Source organism: Lutjanus erythropterus, chromosome 20 (assembly GCF_056507025.1).
Source record: "Lutjanus erythropterus isolate fLutEry1 chromosome 20, fLutEry1.hap2, whole genome shotgun sequence".
Taxonomy (NCBI): domain Eukaryota; kingdom Metazoa; phylum Chordata; class Actinopteri; order Lutjaniformes; family Lutjanidae; genus Lutjanus; species Lutjanus erythropterus.
The window spans coordinates 13259106-13281734 of record NC_139336.1 but is presented as its reverse complement, the minus strand read 5'-3'; the positions used below and the strand labels follow the sequence as shown (position 1 = coordinate 13281734).

Below are 22629 nucleotides of genomic sequence, written 5' to 3'. Positions count from 1 at the left end.
TTCTGACTCACTGTGGGTGATTTCGGAACTAACTGTGGTTGTGCAAACTGAACTTATGGGACTGAGTTTTTAAAATACAGAATGTATTCATCTTTGTGACACAGATTTTGGTTTTCTTCTTCCTGTCTGCTGGCAAACTGAATAAAGCTAAATAAAGCCAGATTTGGCTACACTCTGAATGCTGGGGGGAAAAAAAATGAAACCAGACCAAAAACACATGCCAGTCTAGCTCACAGTAAAGAATTATCTTTGTGGTTTTAATTGCTTTTGTAAGTAACTGCAATATCTCCTCTTTGAAAGAGAGAATCAGACAACAAGTCTATTCAGCAGCAGCTGAATGAAGTGATTCACACGAAGCGGCTCCACAATCACAACTGTGCTTCGGTCTACAATACTCGCTCTTTGACCATTCACGGCTGTTCTGTTTATACCGGAGCGGCTGTTATCCTGGTGTTCGTGGCAACGTACGATGTTGATGTTATTCCAGCGCTGGTGATAAGCTACAGTAGCTGCTGGCTAACAGAGTCTCTTTCATGCAGAGATTTGATAGATGAGGAGGTGCAGCCTGACTCACTGATGCCAAATTGACCCAGAGCATCTCACCCAGCCTAATTTTCTGAGCGTGCTCTGATCTCCATCGCTCAAATACATGAACTATGAAATAACAAATCATCAAATAATACACTGTGGACTGGCTGATTAGTTTATATAACTTTTCTGCCACTGCCTGAAACTGATGGAAATCTGCTTCCACTCCACTATTCTTTACTGTAAGGTGTGGAGTCCTTTAACAGTTTTGGATTTGCATAAATCCTATCTGGCTGGAAAGATGAGAGTCTTGTTGATTCAAATAACCCAGTTGTATTCATGTGTGATAATATTAGTCCCCATAGTAGCCATTTCATTGTAGTGAGACCATTTTTTTGAAACTTGAACACATTTGTGATCACTTGTTGGAATTAAATTCAGTTACTGGGGGTGATCTAATCAGCTCTTTGCCAAACATTAACTTCTACTGGGACATGCAGGCACCAATCTATAAATAGGCAACATCAAATGTTATTATTACATTATGTTGTTATAAAGTCACCTGGTTGCTTGTACTGTTCTAAATAAGTAGCTGTATTTAAACTGAAAAGTTTGGACTTACTGTCCTGTTTACTGTTTCTTTTGTTATAGTTAGACAGGCAGGCATGATGCGCAGTTACAAAACCATTGCACTATTCTATGCAAGTTGAAGAAAACTGAGACTATTATACAAAAGCACTTTATTAAAAACTTTACATACATCTATTAGGCTTGGGCACTATCTACTTTTTCTCATATCTTACTGACAATTTACTGGGGTCTCTGGTATCATTATGACATTTGTGTAAAACTTTTTTCTTCAGTCTTGAGAAGCTGCAGCCTTTATTAACTGAAAAACGGAAACCTGCACCGTGCATTTACTGCCTGACAAACAACCTCACTGCTAACCTTTTCGTCTGGTCAGTGTGCAGCTCGGCTGTTACACACTCACTCCACTTCACAACTGTGAACACTGAGTGGTCTGCAGTGTTTTTTGGGTCACCTTTATTATCAGGACTAAACCCAAAATAGATGCCTTGCTCCTACGCTCAGCTGTGCTACCTGGTCCACAAGTAGGGGAACTAATATTTGATGGCTTATACTGCGCACTATATCACCTCATGACAGCATCAGTTTAATAGAAAGAGGACTGTCTGTATTTTTGATGATACTGAAAATCATAATCAGTTATAAAACATAGCCTACTATACTACACAAATAAGTATTCTAAACTTTCTGGCACTTGTGATAGCATTGCAGTAGGTGTTTCACAGTTGAGATCTGCCCTCTACTGAGTGCACTCTTCCAGTTTTATTTGTTGTTGATGCGGCAGTAATTTCTCTGTGTGTGTGTGTGTGTGTGTCATATTTTCCTCTACTCTTTCCTGCATAGTGCCAACAGTTTCTGCTGCTTCAGGCTGTGTTCTTGCTATTTGTTTTGCCAAAAACACACCGGGGAGAAAACTCAAACTCGATGCTTTTCCTGTTTGCTCCTTCATTTTAATTTCCCAGGCATTTTTTTAAGTTTCAAGGGCATTGTTGTCCATACTATTGTAGATGCGTATATTATTAGACAAAGTCAGCATCTTTCCAGGGTCTGCCAAACATCTTCACTTTTATTCAGCACATGAATATGCAATGATATGCAACCAAACAGAAATGCTGTTAAATGTAGGGATTTGAGATATAGATCAGGCTTGTGTCTACGGAAAACTATGCTTGTCCTGTCTAAGAGAGGATAAGGTGCAGTCCTGGCCAATTCTCACACCCTGCAAATGGAAAACACTCACGGTAGAGTTTACAAAGCATCACGATGGCAAGAGCATGCTGGCACTTTATTCATAGAACTGGTGATCTCATTGCCCAACTTCATTGGTGGAATAAATGACTATCTAACAGCAAGGCTTGATGGGAATCAGGAAGCTCCTCCCAGAGACACAAACGCAGGAAGTGCCCACGGAATCACTCTCTCTTTTTTTTTCAACCCTCTCAACGTCTCACTCTCTTCCTCTGGCAATCACGCCCTGCTTTCACTTGTCTTTCTTCTATCGTTAATTTTCTATAACATTTCATCTCTACATCTCTCCCTCCCTCTGGTCATTCCTTGTTGCATCTGTTTTTAGAGAAGATACATATTTGTACTGCAGCTCTGGTGTTTGTTTTCACATCAGTGCACAAGAAAAATGTAGATTTTGCTCTGAGGTTACAGAGCTGCCCTGCAGAATCCCATGTCTCCAATACTTCTCCAGTCACAGTGTGTGTGTTTTAACCACTCTACAGTATGAGCGTGTTTCTGTTGCGCCACAAATAGTCTCACAAAATTAGAGCTCCAAACTGGGACTCTGGTTTGATGCTTCAAATATGGCTGAACGTAATTAAAGAATACTATTGTTGATGACATTTGCACTTTGCAGCTAAAAGGGTCCAAGCTCTTGATTTCTTATTGTTCTTCTAGTATTTCCAATTTGGACCATGTAGATGTTGACAATTTGTGCCAGGATGAGGACTAGATTTAAGACTGCAGGGAAGAAAAGCAGCTGTGCAGTAACAAAAAAAAAATGATGTGTCAACTTTTGTTATTGTTACTCTGCTAATCCCATCTGTTCTGTCTGTCAGACCTGATCAGCAATGCCAAAATTTGTACAAAGACGAAAAATAAGTTGATCTGTTTTTGTAGATGTACCTGTGTATCAGGTCTTCCAGCTTCTTCCCTTGTTCTTCATCCTGCTCCAGCTGTTTCCGCCGTGCCTCCCCTTCCTCCGCTGCCATTCCCTGGAGGAGCCATCGCTCTCGCATGGCTTTGGACTGTGGGGTGGAACAAAGACACAGTTAGATGCTTAGAGAGGTATTTTTTTTATTTTATGATGTTTACGGTGACCACATATCCAAGGCCCACAACAGGACCCTTAAGTGTACCACACGTTCGTGCATGTGCACATATATGCGCTTGTGCACAGCTGTGCACAGGCACGGTTCCAGAACAAAATGACTTAGGGTGCATCTAAAATAACGTGAGTAATATTTAATGTGGTTAAGCAGGAAAATCTGTAATTCAGTCTGCAACGATCTATGAAATCTGCTGATCACAGGGGCCTACACCATATGAAAAAGTTTTCTTTCAGATGTGTCACGCCAGAGTGCAGTGCCGGTACACACAGCTGCTCACTGTGTTTACCTTCATTAAATTGCCTTAAAACAACACCAGGCTGCCACAGTAGAACCATACAGATCTCTAAACACATCAGGCTGGTCGGTTATAGTCAAGAGTATTTATTAATCACCCCACCTGCTAATCTATATTCACCTTCACCCAGCCCTTTTGTATATCGCACATACATAAACCAAAATAGAAGGTGCTCATGGGCTCGCACAGGCCATGCCTAAACCGACCACCCAGTGGTGTAGTGGTACATACAGAGGTTGAGACAGTTGATCTAAAATTGGATGAGTAAACTCTCACCTTCATTTCAAAGAGGTGGATATAATGAGTTTACCAGGGGTAACCCTGCTTTACACACCTGCTACCAACTTGCACTTTGCATTTATTGTTTAGATTTCAACTGAGGGTGCAAAGCATGTTTTTGCACCATCATAGAACTGGGGCTGTTTAACTGTGGTGAAAACTGGAACAGTTTGTTACTGGACATTTTAGTGATTTACATATATTTGTCAGGACTTGGGTTACCCAGCCTGAAACCCTGAAGTCCCAGACAAACCAGGACGTCTGGTCACACATATTCTGGCAGCCATGCTGGAGGTCCTCCTCCTCAGCTCCACTGTCACGGGACTGAAGACAAATTTGTCTGTCTCAACAGGACTGATCAGACACAATCTATTCCTGTTTGTGACCTTTTAGATACAACAATGCAAATAATAACAATGTCTTGGCCAAATGAGCCCACTGCCAGTCAGCTGGCAACATTTTGGCTTTGGTTAAAGGCGCCCTGTGGAAGTGTCTTGTAAACAAAGATGCATTTACATTCACAGTTTCTCACCATAGCACATTGTGAGCATTCTTACATGCATTTTTTCCTCATAAAACATTTGTGAAGCAGATTTTTAAAATAATTTTGAAACATGCATTGCTTACATCAGTGTTTGTTCACTGGAAGTCTTAATCTTTCGAAGTCTTAATCTTTCCTGCCTTTTGTTGCACTTTGCTACATTTCTCTGGCTCATTACCACCATCAACTGTGACTCAGTTGAACGGTATGAAACTGGTGTGTAACCACCATGTTTGCAAGTACGCATGTGTGTCCTTGTGTGGACGCACAGCACAACATACAAATAAAATGTCGATCCCCTTATCTAAATGCATTAGTAATGGTCATGTAAAGATCTACACCATAACAAAAATAGCTCTTCTTTTCTAGCCTGGTTGTGATATTCTTGGATATTTATCAACAGCCAGTGGACCTTCATCATGGAGACTACTTTGTGAGAGAGGTTTGTAAGATGACTGCCAAACACAGCTACGACAAATAAATAAACACATAGTAGTCCCACACAAATGCACAGTTTTTTCGATAACACAGAGAGACTCCAAACTGTTACTCACAGGAAACATGAATCCCATCAGGCCTAGAGAACCTCACTAATTAGTCCCCATGATATGTAGTAAGTTCTCTTGTTAGGCACACATAAACGTTCATGGAAGTATTTTGTTGGTTTTACTAAAACTCTAATTGATCATCCACAAATGACTCTGTTTTTCATCATCCCTGAATGTTAACTGTGAGCTTCAATTAATTTATTTCCTTAAATTCCAAATTCCAGTCTGATGCCTTGTGCTTTTATTTGGCATATTTGTGCCTTTCACCAGTCTAGCATGTGAGCCTCATGCTATTTGATCAGTTTACTGCCCCTTCGTGAGACAGATGGCAGTTTTTGTTCAACATTTTTGCGAGGTAGGAACTGCTCTGAAAAGGGAAAAAATAAAAATAAACCTGCTATCAAGTATAATGTAAGATCTCACCTCTTACTGTACCTCTTTTCTGCTTCAACAGACTTGTGTGATGTTAATAAGCCAAAGACACTGTGGCTGTTTGACTTTGTCCACTGATGTTTAACCAGACTGATGAGATTATTCTGTCTCCGTCTTTAAAGCAGTTCTGTCTGCTTTGTCTCCAGGACACGTTTGAACTCACAAATGTCTGATACAGTCACTTCAGCACAATCTTTATGTACTGTGAAAAGAAAATATTTGTTTTAATTGAAAACAACAGGGGTGCCTTAAAATTTTAAGTAGATTGAATTTGAAATGGCAAGTTGAGGTAAATTAGATGATTTTAAACAATAAAAATGTAAATAAAACCTGTATTTCGGTCCCACTAAATTCTTGTATGATTTTTTTTGCAGTGTTTTAATAAGATGTACTAGACTGACACTAGACCACACATTAGAAGTACCAATCATCTCATCACACAGGGTTAACCGCTTTTCTTGAATGTTTTAAAGCTGAATGCCAGAGCCGTGTGTTTATGCCGCTAATGTCTTGTCTGTGTCTGGAGCTCTGTTTTGTTACCACAACAGAGTCGAGCACTTAGCTTCACCTTTGGCTGTTTACTGTCAAAACGGTTGGCTTGGCTCGAGGTTGTAGAGCTGACAATTAACAGTACGAGCGCCTCCGCATTCACACACACACCGACACACACCACACAATCGGCTCCGCAGAAGATATTCCAGAGCATTTTCCCACCTGCTGTCAGAATGTGGCAGCGGTGCTGTTTGTTTGTTTGTTTGTGTCTGCGTGTGTGGCTGCCGCACACCCACATAGTCAAACTAACCTCACATAGATCATCTCGTATTCAGAGTCGTCGGCCAGAAGGATTTTTGAATGAGGCTCAAGTTCCACAACGCGTTTGTCAACTAGAATGAATGGATACAATCTTCCAAAATCTAATTTAACTGCTGAATACAAATTAAAACAATACAAACAACTGCCTTTGGATGTTTGCAGTTTACAAAAGGTTAGTGTTCCCACCTTTTCACAGCTTTTAATTATCACCTCATGCCTCATGTAACACATACATATATATACATATATATAGTGAAGAGTTTTAATAAATCTATCAAAGATATTAAGTGTACTCAATAGTGAATTGAATAATTTCTGAATAATTTGAAGTGGGTAACATGCTGTCTTCGTCAAATATGGATGCTGCTACAAAGAAGCTACAAATTCACATCTTCTATCAATGTCACAGAGGAGTTGACCTTTGACTTGTTGGATATAAAATGTCATTGCCTCATCATTTTATCTTATGATACATTTGTGTAAAATTTTGTCAGAATTAGTGTATGAATTCTTGAGTTATGGCCAAAAATGTGTATTATGAGGCTGCAGCGACCGCTGACCACCAAAATCTAAAAAGTTCAACCTTGAGTGGTGGCCAAGGTGTTCGGAGGCATTGTGTTCACAAGATTGGGACAAATGGACAAACGGTAGGGCTGGGTGATATGGACAAAATAAAATATCACAATATTAAATACCCTGATACCAATATTTATTGATATTGTGACAATATTATATTGATGCCTATTAGTGCTTTCACAATGAAATTTATTTACTATTTAATAATCATCAATAATGCGCATACAATGACTAAATGGGTAGAGGCAAACAGCTAGAACAGTAATATTCTGTATAGTGATATACAGAAAATAGTGATATTCTGTACGTGAGGCAAAGAAACCATCATTTATCCAGAGGAGGATGCTGGTCTGTAGTCGACTTTAACCTTTGACCTCCCTGTGGAATTTTATCAATGAAGTACTCCTGTACCAAAAGTATCATCACATGAAAACAAGGTTTCCTGGGGTATTTCAGCAGTCAACAAAACAGTGGTGAATAAAGTTGTGTAGGATAACTGACCAATAGTTTCCTCCTGAGAACCAGCCTGCTCTCTGCTCTCTCTCACGCTGTTTAATAGACTTTCCATTTCCTGTTGAGCTCTGACACACAACTGCTCCGCGCTGGAAGGCTTGGGAGTGTCGAGAAGGTCTATGCTATTCATCAGAAACCGAAATAACCAATTTACAAAGCATCAAATCAAATCAAACCAAATTACAGAACTACCAGAGGGAAAATCAAGCATATAGTAAGGAGACCGGGCTGCAGCAGAAAAGGCTCACTGCCGTGTTTACACGGTTTCAACGCCTCCATTCTGAGAGCCTTGAATCAAGCGGCTCAGAGGTCCTTATCAAATCTCTGGGCTCCAGTCTCCATTTCCTCTCCCAGGCCACTGCGTCTCTGGGGAGCGCACTACAAAGCCTGCTTCATGCTGCCTGGCTGTGTGGCACTCAGAGGTAATGGCCATTAAATGTGACTTTGTGACCAGATGCTGATAACATCTGGACTTCAAGCCTGCTGGTGTTGTATGCAAGAAAACCAAGCAGAGCAGTACACAGGGTCTGCAGGGACTCGATTCCCTGTTTAGCTCAGTGGCTGATACTGTAAAGAGCTAACATTTAGATGATATCTGTTAGTTCTTCTCATTTTTCTCTGGGGAGCATGGGAAGTACAAACGGAATAGACACAAGACACAGGCCATCTCACATATTTCTGATAACTGGAGGAGGTGTTTTTCTTTCAGACTATTGACTTTGAGATTTGCAGTGGTGGTGCTGCCTTCTGCCTTCCTTCCTGTTCACCTATGCTAGCTTGATAAAAAGCTGGTAACGTAGGCTGCGTCATGATGAATCTGAAAGGAGTTACCAGACTCTGAGTGGGGAATACTGGTGGCCTGGAGGTTAAGGCGCTTGAGTTTGAGTCGAGTGGGAGACCCCATCTCTCTTTCCTTACTTTCTGTCATGTTCCTTCTGCCAGCTATCTAATAAAGGCATAAAATGCAATACACTTTTCAAAGCAGCAAATGGAAAAGCTTTTGTGACCTGGGCGTTACTTTAACATCAGCCAGTGGTAGAGAGTAACGGTGTGTTCACAACTGACCTGTCTGATTCAGTTAAAATGAACCCTGGTTTGTTTGGACTGGTGTGAAAGCTGTCAATCAAACCCTGGTGTGGATCAAACAACCAGACAAAAGGGTGGTCCGCTTTCAAGTGGACTCGTTTTTGTCCTGTATAAATTTACTCCTCTTGGTTTGTTCGTAACACATCAATGTGAACCCAAACCAGAACTAAAATGAAACAATGTTCTGTTTTTTCCTTTGGTTTGGATGAAATGAACTGAACTACAGGTGTGAAATCACCCTCAGAATACACGCATTTATGTGTATGAAAATGCTGCGTGTAGTTATAGTCTGTTGACCTCTCTGTGGGTTTCTGCAATGCAGCATTGATTGAATAAAACAACACAAGCCAGTCGTCTAAACTGTAGTCACTGCAGTAGTCTGAAATGTCAGCAGTTGATGTCATAAGTAATTTGTTGTGATTATTACTTTCCATGCAGAGGAGCCAATATCAGGTCCAAAAGAAAAAAGACAACAGGAGAATGAAATGCATCAGCACTATACACACAGGCTTCATACAGCTTTTTAAGAGGAAAAATTATGCACTTTTCAAATACTTTTAAGGGACCTAAACCAGAATTTTTTCTTTAAGCTTTTTTATTATATCTAAATTGTTCCTATGCATGAAACTGCAAACAATAAAGTTCACAGAAGTGTATATGACTGTATATTTTGATCATGATTACTTAATGCTTCCTAATTTCTAGTGTAAGTGATCAGCAGATGATTTATCTAGCCAAAGTATGGATAACAAATATGACAAAGGGATTGTTACATTTCAAGTATTAAATGATTTTTTGTTTGCTTGAGTGACTGTGCAGCTAAAACACCAGATTTTGTTGAATATTCTGCTTTTTTCAAATTCAAATTCACGTACGAACGCCACACACAAGACACAAACACAATGAAATGTATGACCTAGCAAACATAAAGCTTTTGAGATGAACAGTCATAAACATTCATAAAGACTCCTTCAAGGTCATGACAGATGTCATGTCATGATAATGACAGTGTAATTCTGCACACCCCTTCAAATTAAGTGTAAGGCTTAGATTAGACTTAAGAAATCTGATCAAACCTGTGTCCCACACCTTCAATAATGGCTGTATTGCACTGAACACATTGCTCTAATGACCATATACATACTGTGCAAATGGTTTTAATCAATGTTCCTCTTTTGTCGATATATTTCCATAAGTGGGTGTTAAATGCTGGAAAACACTGGTACATAGGAATCAAACTTATATTTTAATAAAGGAATTGTTCATGCCAAGTGTGTTTAAAAGCTCTAATTAGAGAATGGAATGTATTTTTATTGCAAATACTAAAACTGGCTACCATAGATATTTGTTGTATAATGAGTACCCACAGCCATTACCCCACCCACCCTGCATCTGTGCAGCATTTAGGACTGCACTTTTACTTTTTTACTTGAACTTTTTTTTTTTTAACTACATTTATTTATGCACATTTAAAAAAATATGATGAGGGAACAGAAATTACAGTGTTAAACACACAAGTTCAGACATTTTAATGTATAAAAGGTTATATAATATAGCTTTAAATATCATTAGCATAATATATCTTAAGGGATGTCACATGGTGTGTCAGTCGTCAAAATGCATTGGATGCCTGTATCTGGTGTTTCTCCACCTGACAGGGCTGCTCATGTGTTTTTCTCAGCTCGTGTGCGAGGTCAAACGACTCATTTTTCATTGGTTGAAAGGTTCAAGAACTGCACGTAAATCAACTGATGCACGGAAGCTGTTCATTTCTATCAGACTCACGGTCTGTCTGCAGTTTGTGTGTCTCCGTTTACGCAGCACTTAGCATTTGAACGTCAAGTGAGTGTTTACTTGAAACAAAATCTTGGCTCCCCAGTAGCGGCTGGCAGTAATTATTAAGGGATATGTTTATGTGTGTTTGGATTTGAGTTGTTTTCCAGGAAAATAAAAAAACAGCCAGGTTTGTCCTGTTTGGCCAAGTGAAACTCTGCATTAACAGGCCGCTGGCACACCAGGAGCACTGAGATTTGGATGTTTGAAAGGAATGAACCACTACCTCTCAGAAACTAACACATTTATCCTTGCGTGGAAGAAATTAAATGCACAGATGTGTAAAACAGCAGACAGGAACAGAACCAAACAGTAAAAGAAGGCACATGATGTGTCTTTGAGTGCACACTCTATCTCTTTATCACTCTGTGACATTTAGGGTCAAGGCAAGAGGTATGTTTAGGTAAAAAAAAAAAAAGAAAGAGGAATTGAGTCGATTAAAAGAGATGAATGGGTTTCTCTCAACACACACATTTGTAAAGCTTTCTTGTGAGCATCATCATCTACTCCATTCATCCACTAGCGTCTAACCCTGAGATCAATCCTCCACCTTACCTTCACCTTTACTCTGAGCGCATTCTCATCTGACCTTAAACTCAATATCTGACCTTAATATAATGGTTACCTCAAGTCTTAAGCAGTGATTCATCTCTTAGTTCTCACATACAGTCACCCACACATTAGCAATGTTTAGCCCAGCTGTAGATCAAACAGTAAATATGTTATCACACATCCAGGCTGTGAATATAAAGCTGTAAAATAACATAAGCAGAGATGTCCATAAGAGCACAATAATACAGGGATTTTGTCATATATCTAAGCTTTTTAATTTAATCTTTGCATCTCCATAAGTATTGCATCATTTATGCAGCCACTTCTTTTACTGCCAATGCTGAGTGACATCAAGATGACAGTTCTTTAACATGTCTTTTGTGGGGCTGCAAGTCAGGGAGTTTTCACAACATATTTTCCAAATGTTTCACAATGAAAGAAGAAATTAAGAGTTTTTGCCCACGAAAATGCCAGAAAGCTTTAATTTGGGTTTGCATTAACAGCACAATGCAACGCTTTAACAGGGTATATGGGAGCAGATCAAACAAGGTAAACTACAGCTGGCTAACAACCTTTCTAACATAATAAACAGATGCAATAAGTATAAGAGACACGATGGTTATCAGGGTGAGGGTTATATTAGAGTTGCATTTAAAAAATAAAGTGATGTGTGATCCGGAATTAGCTTTCCCGCAACACAAACTAGTTTGCAACTTGCACTCACACACAGTTATGCCTTGCAGAGATAAATACTGGATCAAAAACCTGTCTTTATACCATAGTCACAAAAGTTCAATTATGATCATTGTTATATCTGTGATGATGTAATTGTTTATTGATGTGACAATATAGCCAAGTGGATTCAAACTGCAAAACTCGTAATGAGTAGCCCGACAAAAATAGAAATCGTGTGTTAACAGCTACATGTACTGAGTAAGTTAAGCAACACAATGAATGAAGACAGATTGTAGACGGCAGCAGCGGCGCCCTCGTGTTTTAAATATACTGCAACACAAACCAACCTTGAGATGCTGCAGTTGTAGCACCAGGTCATCGAGCTGGCTTCTTTTGTCTTCAATCTCGGCTTGTCGTTTTCGCTTCTCCTGGGAGACAAAAAAACACAGAAAAGAGGAAAATCAGGTCTCTAGAACAAGTCATATAAAAGTTTCATTGCTCTGGATTTATACCGGTTTGATTAGATCTGTTGAGAAACAGAACTGAAAAAGTTGAGCACAGTGATGCACTAATACATGCCGTTGTATCGATTGAATGTTTTAATATTAATACTCATCAAGACGAGATCCCTGTAGGGCAGTTAGGGATTTCATACATTCAATTTGAAAATGAGCAGAGACTTAATACGGTATACTGTCTGACTTCATTTAAACTGATGTCAGATTGATGTCACATCTAAGTCATTCCCCTGTCTGTGTTTTCAACAATACAGCAAAATAATGAGGAAAATTAGACCAGTTAATATATCTGTGATGCTTTATAATAACCATCATGAATCAGTGGCAAATTGGATAATAAACTTTAATTATATTTTTATTGTTTACTAATTATTACTACTGTACAGTTTATGTTATTGTATCATTATTCGGTGTAGTATAAAATAACACTCTATTAATGGTTAATAATTCACTGTCACTAAATATTATTTGGATAATTATTATAAAGTTGCAACTGATTATAATAATGCATACAAAACTCACATACATTACGTTACATTATTTTACATGATCTTACATTGCATTTTGTTGCGTTATGTTGCGTTGCCTTGATGTAGAGATTCCTATTTAATAACATGGATATTTAAAGTTCCTCTCATTAGTGCCACAGTAAATCTACACTCCACAGCCTCCATCTAAACTGTTCAGCTTCTCATCTCAAAGGTGATCCCTGGGCGTACGCAGGGAGGAAGTGAAGTATTAGAGAGGTCGGAGGTCGGGGCTTATCGAGGGTTGGGGGGGGCGGTCAGAGTTTACAGGCTATCTAAAGGGGAGGGATTAAGCCTTGAAGCCTTTAAATGGCGCTGAGGTTGAACTTGAGGTGGCGAGAACAATCCTTAACTTTATGCGGAGATGAATCAGGCTGATGTTTGCAGGCCGGGCTGGCGAGTGGAAGGTTTGAAATACTGAAAAGACTCACTATATGCATGGGAATATAAACAAAGCAGATCCCAGTGCAGCTCCGTTTGAGGCTGAAGGGCATGAGATACTGTAGTTGTGTATGCGGCTTTATCTCTCGCTGTCTCTCACTGGGAGCAGAATGAGGATTTCTGGGACGTTTCCTGTCAGCTAAATATATCCATCAGGGAAAAACCCCAAAATGTGAATTAACCACAGACCACCTCTCAAAGGCAGCAAAACTGAGTGAACAGTGATACAGAACAGAATAAAGAGAAGAACCGAGGACAGAGGAGCAAAACGGAAAGGACAGAGGTGAACAAAATGGCATCAGGAAAAAATAGCACAGAATAATAGAGTCAGAGTATTAGAAAACACGAGAACAACAAATTAAAAATAGAATTTTTTTAATAATTATAAGTGTTGTTTCACTTCTGTTACTTCAAAATACCCTGACTGATCTGCATTTTGTCTGCAATTTTCCTTGTAATCTTTACAGACACTGTCCTCACCAAAAAAAAAAAGACTTTTGTTTATATGTACCTGACATGCGACCTATTGTGGTGTGTGTGAATAATGACCATCTCTCAGGAGATGCTGGCAAGTATCATATGGAGGAGGCCGAGGTAGACAGTGGGACTTAAACACAGGAGATAGCTTTTTCCACTCAAAAATAATGACGACCACCACAATCCTTCCCTGACTGTGACCTCATAGTTGTCAGTGTTGTACAAGTTCACACTTCACAAGAGGGAGCTCAAAGTTTAGTTTACACTGGTTAAAATCAACTAGTGCACACTCACAGTTCACAACATTCACAACAAGATCCCCCCTAGAAAAAAGAACAAAGCTATGTTAATTTTTTAACATTTTTCCTTCATGTTAATTTTTTAAATTTTATGAACAACTTCCTACAAGGGAAGCTGGAAGTCAAGAGAAGAGATCAGTCCATATAATGATGGCATACACAATGTATCCATGTTTTTTATATTAATTTGAATGGATAAGAAGAATTATATCTATATTAACAATAATTTACAACAATTTGAGAATGCTTTACACCACAGCAGACAGTAGTAGTAGTTCAAGCCAACTTTAACACCAACATACTGTATGTCAAAGCAGCATCAGCTGCAGCTACGCAATCAACAACACAGAACTGATGCATGAGAACGGCAAAGAGAGAACGAGGGAGATGAGAGAGGATAAAAGTACATATAACATGGATCTGTCTGTCTTTTTCTTACTATAACAGAAACTCTGCAGAAAGTCTGCAGTGTAATTCAGACACTTAAACTTAATATATCACATTGACACATTTGCCTGTATTTACATGCAAAAGGTAGTTGTAGCCACGTAAACATAACCAAACCATAGAGGTTTGTGATAGTCACACTGGGTTGTTTTTGAAGGCACTAACAAACTATCCATTTTGTCATTTGGAGTATTTGTTTTTTTCTTTTTTCTTTTTAAGTATTTATTACAGACAGTAGAGAGAGGAATATGCTTCATGGCCTCTTAATCCCTAAGATGGCAGCTCTATGTTTTCATTCGCTGTATGTTGGAGGAGGGCTTGTTCAGACTGATATGCTCAGTTGTCCTTATTGCCAAAGGACAACTCAGGTCAACTTTGGTGACCAAGTATCTTCTTCCAAATATTTCCTTGAGTGGAAATATGCTTAAACACATCCTTACAAACACCAAAGTCCTAAAAAGCTGAACGGAAGAGAGACAACAGAGAACAAAGCAAGACAACTTGACTCTATCACTCTTGCTGAGTGAACACATCATAAAGCTACACCCAGGCTGTGAAAACATCTGCACCAAACCTGAGCTCATCTCTCTCTCTCTTTCTGTCATACACACACACACACAATCACACACACATGTATAATCACACACACCGCAGCAACCTACACAGCAGCAGTTCCCATGGCTTGTGAAGTAGAGTTAGAGAGCCAGAGCAGAGATATGGTCACCAGATGTCAAGGACTGTTGAGGACATGTGGTCGAGGAATGGGCAAAACACACATGCGCAAAATACACATTCCCAGAATGACAGGAAGCAAATACACTCACAGGCACGGATATGTACACACAGATAAGTACAGTAGATGCTAATATATCTTCTAAACAAAACAGTGCTCAGGCAAAGCGTGTGAATTTGGTGTTGGAAAATCCTCGACTGTACATAAATGCACAGACACACAGACAGATGTTTGACATCTGCAGATCAAAGATGGTTTGGCTGCCATTTGGTTTCCATCACATTCCTGAAATGTGTATAATGAGCATTCCCATCCACAGCAACGCTCTGCTTAAAACACACTATTGTAAACTAAAAAGCTGACACTGACTCTACTTTTTCTGCAGCACAATGCGACATAATCTTGCAACACACTGAAGTGGCCAATCATCTATTGCTGCAGTGAAAAGTTGCTGGAGTTGTACAATTCTGCCTGAATATATTGCTGTGTGGTGTCTTGGCATTAATGAAGACTTAGCAAAACGTAAGTTAAATGCAAGCAAGTCTAAAGCCGAAAACTTCACAGTGAGACAAAACCGTGATAGAACACTGCAGAGTTGCTGCGGTGTAAACTGGCCCGGCTCAGCTCAACTCAACTCAAGCCTACTGATGGTGTCGCCGGTGATTCACGTGGTCAAGTTGCCAGCAGCTTGTAGCAAAGTCAGCTGGACAAGTCAGTTATCAAAACTGTCTTTACACCAAGCAGTCCAATTCAGTTAAGTTCATTGCGCATTAAAGCAGTTGTTTATGCATTGGACAAAAAAAAAAAAAAAAAAAAGAAAAGGACGGAAATGCTCCAGGATAAAACAAATTGACAAAAGAGTCGAGATCTCCTGTTTCAAGTTCATAGCATAAATTTGCATTACCCCCCTGGGTATTCAGCTGAAGCGCCCATGGACGACTCCAAATTCTCTGGTGTGAGAGCTTTTGGAAAGAATTACATGAAAGGATGTATCTCACAATGGACTGACAGAGGAGAAGGCCCTGCTTTCTCATAGCCTACTACTGCGTATTCCCAAATTCCCAAAACATCATCAAAGTTTTCCTCTGGGAATTCCTTCTTGAAATTTCCTCGATCCCACATGTGGATTCTGACAATGATGATACCAAGGTAGTCAGATCAAATACTGCAAAAACTCCACCAGTAGTAGAAAGAAATGCTTATATACAAGAACCAACTTTAAAATGTTCTTCTCAAACAAAATCCCAATTCAACATCATCATACAATATTTTCAACCATAATACTTGCATATATATTTCCATATATATATATATCAAAAAGAGAAAAATGTGCTTGTGCAAAACTGAATGAACAGAAACATTATTGAACTTTGGCTTGAATTGGGTGCAGTAACAAGAACTGTGGAGGACAGTTCAACTCCCTGGGGGTGTAGACTTCCTACGAAGGAGTGATGGATCAGTTCATGAGTTCAGCTGTCACTTCTCAGTCAAAACAGAAATTCATTAGCTGGAGTGATTGTCACCGTCTTCAAGAATTTGCAATAGAAACTGGTAAGTTTATAAAAAAGATGGAATGAATCCCCAGCCTTGACCAGTTGAATGGACAGCACAAAGACCCCAGGCCCCGCTCTGTTCACTGTATTTTCCCTCAGAGAACACATCCTCCTCCTCGGCAAAATATGTTGACATTCTTGGTGACACACTCATGACTTCCCACACTCTGACTCACTGAGTGTTTGGCCCCACTTGGCTTGCTGCTATGCTTTCATACAAGAGACATCACTTTTCCCACTACTCTCGACACCATCAAAGAATTTGGACACTAAAACAGAACTCTGTGTTTGATGTTTAAAATGGTTAACCCCCACTGGAGACTTTTACTTTGATATGTTGTTGTTGCTTTGTTTAGCTTCGAAGCCAGCCAAAAGTCAGAAGGACTGAACAGAATTCCTGTCCTACAGGGCTGAGAATTTTGGCAGTGGAGTGGATTTACAGTATCTGATTACAATTCCTATAAACTTAAGTTCAACAAGATGAACTTTCACTCTTCTTCTGTGGTGTTCCTAGCACAAAAGACTAGATTTATGAGGCAAAAAGTCAATGCCTGATGTCCCTTCTAACCCATTTCTGGATGGTTTTTGGAAGATTATTATCTAAAATCATTACTTGTATTTCTAATGAATGTCTTCTAGTACAAAATAACATCCAAAGAGTTTTCATTTACCTGGAAACAGGGTAAGAACATCTCATTTAAAGGGACAGTTCACTGGCAAGTTTTGGCTGTAGAGATGTCTGCTTCAAATAACAAACAAATTGTGGAGCATAAAGCAAGTACAATTTTCCAAACTACACCCACTGACCACATCATGTGCAGAAGGAAATGTGCATCTACTCATGGACGAGAGGTTACAGCTCAGGGGAGAACGATGCCAATAATGTTTACATCCCGCATTGTCACTAATATGAGCCTCTCACGCAGTTTTCCTTCTGTGCAGTCATATGGTTGGATTTGGTAGAAGGAAAATAGTTCCTACATGAAACTGCTCACAATAAGGTCTATGGATTATCTTGTCATGATTTGAGAGAGAGAGATGAGACATCTGTATGGCCAGTATGTCCAGTATCATAGATGTTTTTAGTATCAGACATTAAGACTAAAACGATCCAGATGGTAAACAACACTACAGGCCAGAAGATAAATATGTAGCTTACTTTTAATTTTGGAGTGAAATGTCCACTTAAATTCATGAAAATAACTTTCTTGCTTTGGCCTTAGTAAAACAGATATATGAAGCTGTACCAAAATAAACTAAAAGCCAATAAACAAAATCTTTAATTTCAGTGTAACTAACTCCATAAACTAACTGAATAGCTTTCATTATTACAAAATGTGCTAGAATTGGCACATAAGCACATGCGAGTGCTTGTGTGTGATTGCACACCTGCTTATAAAGAGCATTCTGCACTACTGAGCTCACACAACCAGCATGAGGTCACACAGACGTGATTATAATGTGGTAAAGTGGTGATGTAACTCCGTTTCAATTCAAAGTTCTGCTGCTGGTATTGGGGACTGAGAACAGAAGTGAGCTGCAGCTCTGATGGGTCACATTCTGCACATGCCAACACACCCAGCAGAGACATCTCACAGTGAAGATCATCTTCCACTCTGTGGGAAGCCATACCTGAGCGCTTAGAGGACAGAGACTGAAATGGACTTGCGGTTTGAATGCCATGGGTTTGATTCTGCACTTACTGGGCCAGAGAGATGTTTGGATAACAGTATAAACCACGAGCCAGTATCTACAATGAGAATGCAGAATTTAGAAAGGAAAATAATCATTAGTTGCAGCAGATACCTGCAGGCCTTCCATACAAAAATGTCCTTGGGCTGGATGATATAGCTGAAAAATATATTGTGCTAAAATGTTTCATTTTTGTTAAATAACTGTTTATGTGTCACTCTTAGCACGTTCCATTATCAAGGGACAAGACGGACAGTTTATGAGCATTCACTATGTGTTCTCATGGTGGTTTGCATTTAATAGCTTTAAGTTAAACTATTCTCTACTCACACAATATAGTGTGATGTTTTACAAACTGCACATCTGTCTTCTGCTATAAACTTTTTCATCTCTCATGTCAATTATGTTTTCACATCTAACTCTGTGAATTAAGGTTTTTTTTCCGACCAAACCACAGTTGGTGATTGTTGAAGCTGGGGAAAGATGAGCCAAGATGTTTTTGGTGATTTCTTTTTTTTTTTTTTTTGGTCAAGTTTAAAAGAAATGAGCTAGCTACTTAACTTTACTAAAGCTTATCTCAGACACTGAGGTGATTGTCAAAATGCTCTAAAACACTTCATACGAAATAAATAGTAAATACTATGAACAATATGTAACAAGCTTATTTTGGAAAGCGAAGTAACTAACTTCAAGGTTCAATATGTAAGAATTGACCACCTGTTGAATTCATGTTCCAGTCTTTGGGGCTGTATATCACCGTCATCCTAACTACTAACAACTGATAACTGTATTTTTTTAGTAAGGAAAACAGGTGTATGTATATTTACTTTCTTGACATTTTGAGAGTGTATTTGCTTATTTCTTAGATCAAAAAAAGATAAGAGCGTGGAATGTAGTGAACATGTAGTGAAACAACGGAGGGAGGTCCGAGGTGTACTACTGGACTCTTTTGTGAAGGTATTACAAGACAGGATGGGCCTGGGTTAGGTGGTTAGCATGCTCACTGCAGGAGGGATCTCTGACAGACAATTTACTTATTGGTATTGATGAGCTATCTATTGCCCATACACTGTTGTTTTATTGCTCCTGTCTAAAGAGTCCATTTTGCCATTATTGGTGACTGCATGTGATGTCCTCCTCAGACAATGCTAATTTGTTAGGTCGACAGTGAACAGAATGCTAAGCTGCTAACTCCTTAGCCAATGGTGGTGTCAATATTTGCAAACTTAGCACATTGCTGAAATGTCTTGCATGCCGTTGTCATGCGATAGCAGCAGGTGGTGACCATACTCATCATGTCCATATTGAGGAGAGGCACGAGTACGAATACCTCTTCATTCACGTGGACAAACACAAACAAAACACGGAACATTTATTTAATCCCTCCTGAAATCTGCTTCATGAGGAGACAAAGAACCCCAACTGCTCTGCCACTCAAAGTGTAACTGTTATCAGGAGAGTAATGAGACTAATATTTTGTTGCATTCATAGCTGTGACTGTGAATATGACCTTTGCTGCATGGCGGTCTCTGTGTCCTCTACAGTATTTGTCTGTCCTGTCACTCTGCATTGTTTACCACCCAATTAAGCTCAAATGTCATGAAAATAATTTCAAAACCAGTGTAGTCCACTAGAGATGCGTTCCACCCTCTCCTGTCTCAAGTGTCTGTGAATCCCAACCCCACTCACTTGCACACACACACAGGCATGTACGCACAGACACACACAAACAAGCCAGAATGTCCAGTAGACAGCTGCTGCTAATTTTAGACGGCATGTAATGCCTGGCGTGCCCAAGACCCCCTACTGCCTGAAAAACCACACCCCCTCTTCCCCCTCAAAATGACTTTGCCCCAAGCATACTCCCCACCCCATAAACTGCTGAAGTTCATAAACCAAGCCTCCCCTCACCACCTCCTGCCTGTCCAAGAGCCAATCTGCTCTGTTGGTGGCTGGCAACACCCACTCTGCCAAATATTCGAAACCTGGGACGCTAATTCAGGAAGCCCATTGAGCAATCACATGCAGGCAGTTAAACTGACGCAGTGACTCCAGTGGTTCATCATAAACCAATATCTGTATATTTGTGTTCTCTGCATATACACTATTTCCAATTTAACAGAACACATGAAAGCAATCTAACAAAATTAGTCAGTTCCCGTGTTAACTAAACACAAGCTCAAAAGATGACAAACATATGTTATGAAGATGTGAAAAAATTGATTTAGCTGCACTTATGCAGAACTGGAAAGTTGTGTCCAATTTCGTCTCAGTTAGAAAGCATGAACTGTTACAGGAATGTGTCTGATTTAATCAGATGTGTTTGATTTGTGCAAATAACACAGGGACAAATAATCTTAAGGACTTTATATTCGGCTATTCTTGTTGCTCTGCAACACAACATGTACAGCAATTTGCAATAGTATATCACACTTCCATTACCTACTCTTTTCAAGATAAAATTACTACAAATAAAATCAAATGACAGAAGGTTAAATGCTAATCAGTAACAAACTGTTCACTGGAAATCTTTGCTTCAAGGCCATCAAAATGTTTCAACAGGTATGTTTGACTTGGAGCAGAAGGCAGTACCATTAAACCTGAGCCCCATAATTCAGATGTGATAGCCCGAGTGAGGCGGAAAAACAACTTAAAGTGACAGAAAAAAAGGTGAGTGTGTTAAAAATGTGATCACAGCCTTAAGTTATTATTAGGGGAGACTGAGGAGTGTTGTAACATTTGGGTAGTTGTAATCCTGTCAGTCTGACCAATTTGAAAAGCGCTGTGGTGATGTCATCAATATGGTCCACTCCCATTTCCTTTTTGTGCTCACAGAAGAAGTGTCAGTCTCTATGAGAAACTGATTATCAGGTAAGAAAGTACATTTTTATCAAGATTATTTTTTCCCAGTGTTCATTGTATTGTATTGTATTGTACTGTATTGTATTGGTTTGTCTTACGCAACTCAAAGAAGCAGTTTCTCTATTTTAATTTGAAGGGATAGTTTCTAGTCATTCAGAGTTTAACAGGCAAGCAGTGTTGCAAAATCAAACAATGTAAGTGAATGACAGTTTTCAAACTGGTTTTCAAGAAAACAACTGAAAAAAAACACACACACAAAATGCCCCCATACTGCTCATCTGGTGTAATCAAAATATCCTAAATCCCTGACATGCCGTTCACTTGCACAAACACACAGTCAAGTGTGGGTGAAGTAAGCCCTCATGCTTAAACAGTTAGCAATGTCATGGCTGACTGGGGTGGGGACAGTTGTAACACTTCATTAATATGATGAGAATTTCTGCCCTGTGTGCGTGGAGCACGTTGAAAACCATGGCCCAAAGAAGTGTGGGTCACGTGATTACGATGTCAGTTTTGGGCCCACAAAGCCTCCACACCACAGCTCATCTACATTTGCTACAACCGTGACAGCGACTGAACCCTTATGTGTCACACGTACATTCAGGAATACAGTCCACACATTTTTTGTCACTTTCAATTGTTTGCACTACTCTGTCTTCTCAAACCGATTATTATTTTTCTACACTAAAGATATTTCTTAAATTGGATAGTGTGGAATCACCTCTCATTGTTACAGCTATCCCCAGAAAATGTTACAACTCACACCAGTAGTAGGGTAGCGTATAACAATGGAACTCTTTGTATTTGACATTAACTAACATAATCAGTGATTATGCAGGAGAGGTCCAACTGAGTTTTATTTGTAGTAAAAAAATACGGGTACTTTGTATCAAAGTTTGAGAGATCTAGCATGAATAACCACTTAGTTATTGATGCTCAAACAAGAAGTGTTACCACCAAATTGTTTTCAAATGTTCAGTGCTGCCAGTCTATGAGTAAACTGCACAGACTGGAGCCACGCATGTTTACTGGTGGCCCAGCCCCCCACTCTATTTACCTCTCTTAACGCAGCCCGTTACCCTCTACTGCACGCCACAGTCACAAATCTCAGTGCATGCCAGGGTCTGGCCACAGCATCCCCCTCACCTTCACCCTGCCTCACTCACTTCCCTCTGTTAGACCTCGCTAAGTGGATCCAGAACACTGACAAGCGTCCACAAGCACCCTGAGCTACACGGATTACTGAACCACTGGTTGAATCCAGGAAATACAATCATTCATAACTCTGCATTAGTCTTGCAGGATTGTTAATAATATTTATAAAGCAGCAAGAGAGACAACATGCACAGAGATTTAGATGCTGAGCTGAAGATCTTTTTACAATAAAATATCTCTGTCTCAGTCTCCGTCTAGTTTCCAGTGCCAGCAGCTGTCATTTCCTCATTCTCTGTCTTTCCAACAAACACACACACACACACACCG

The 22629-nt window shown here is 39.6% G+C and overlaps 1 protein-coding gene across 2 annotated transcripts in view; it reads right to left on the bottom strand.

The window, feature by feature from the left end:
• palm2akap2 (PALM2 and AKAP2 fusion) overlaps nt 1-22629 on the bottom strand; it is a 111884-nt gene that overhangs the window by 71738 nt on the left and 17517 nt on the right. For both annotated transcript variants that reach the window (XM_084745544.1, XM_084745545.1), the window contains exons 3-4: nt 11946-12026; nt 3250-3371 (exon numbers count right to left, since the gene is read on the bottom strand). In XM_084745544.1, the coding sequence (XP_084601670.1) occupies nt 3250-3371; nt 11946-12026 (203 nt within the window). The remainder of the gene's footprint in view (nt 1-3249; nt 3372-11945; nt 12027-22629) is intronic.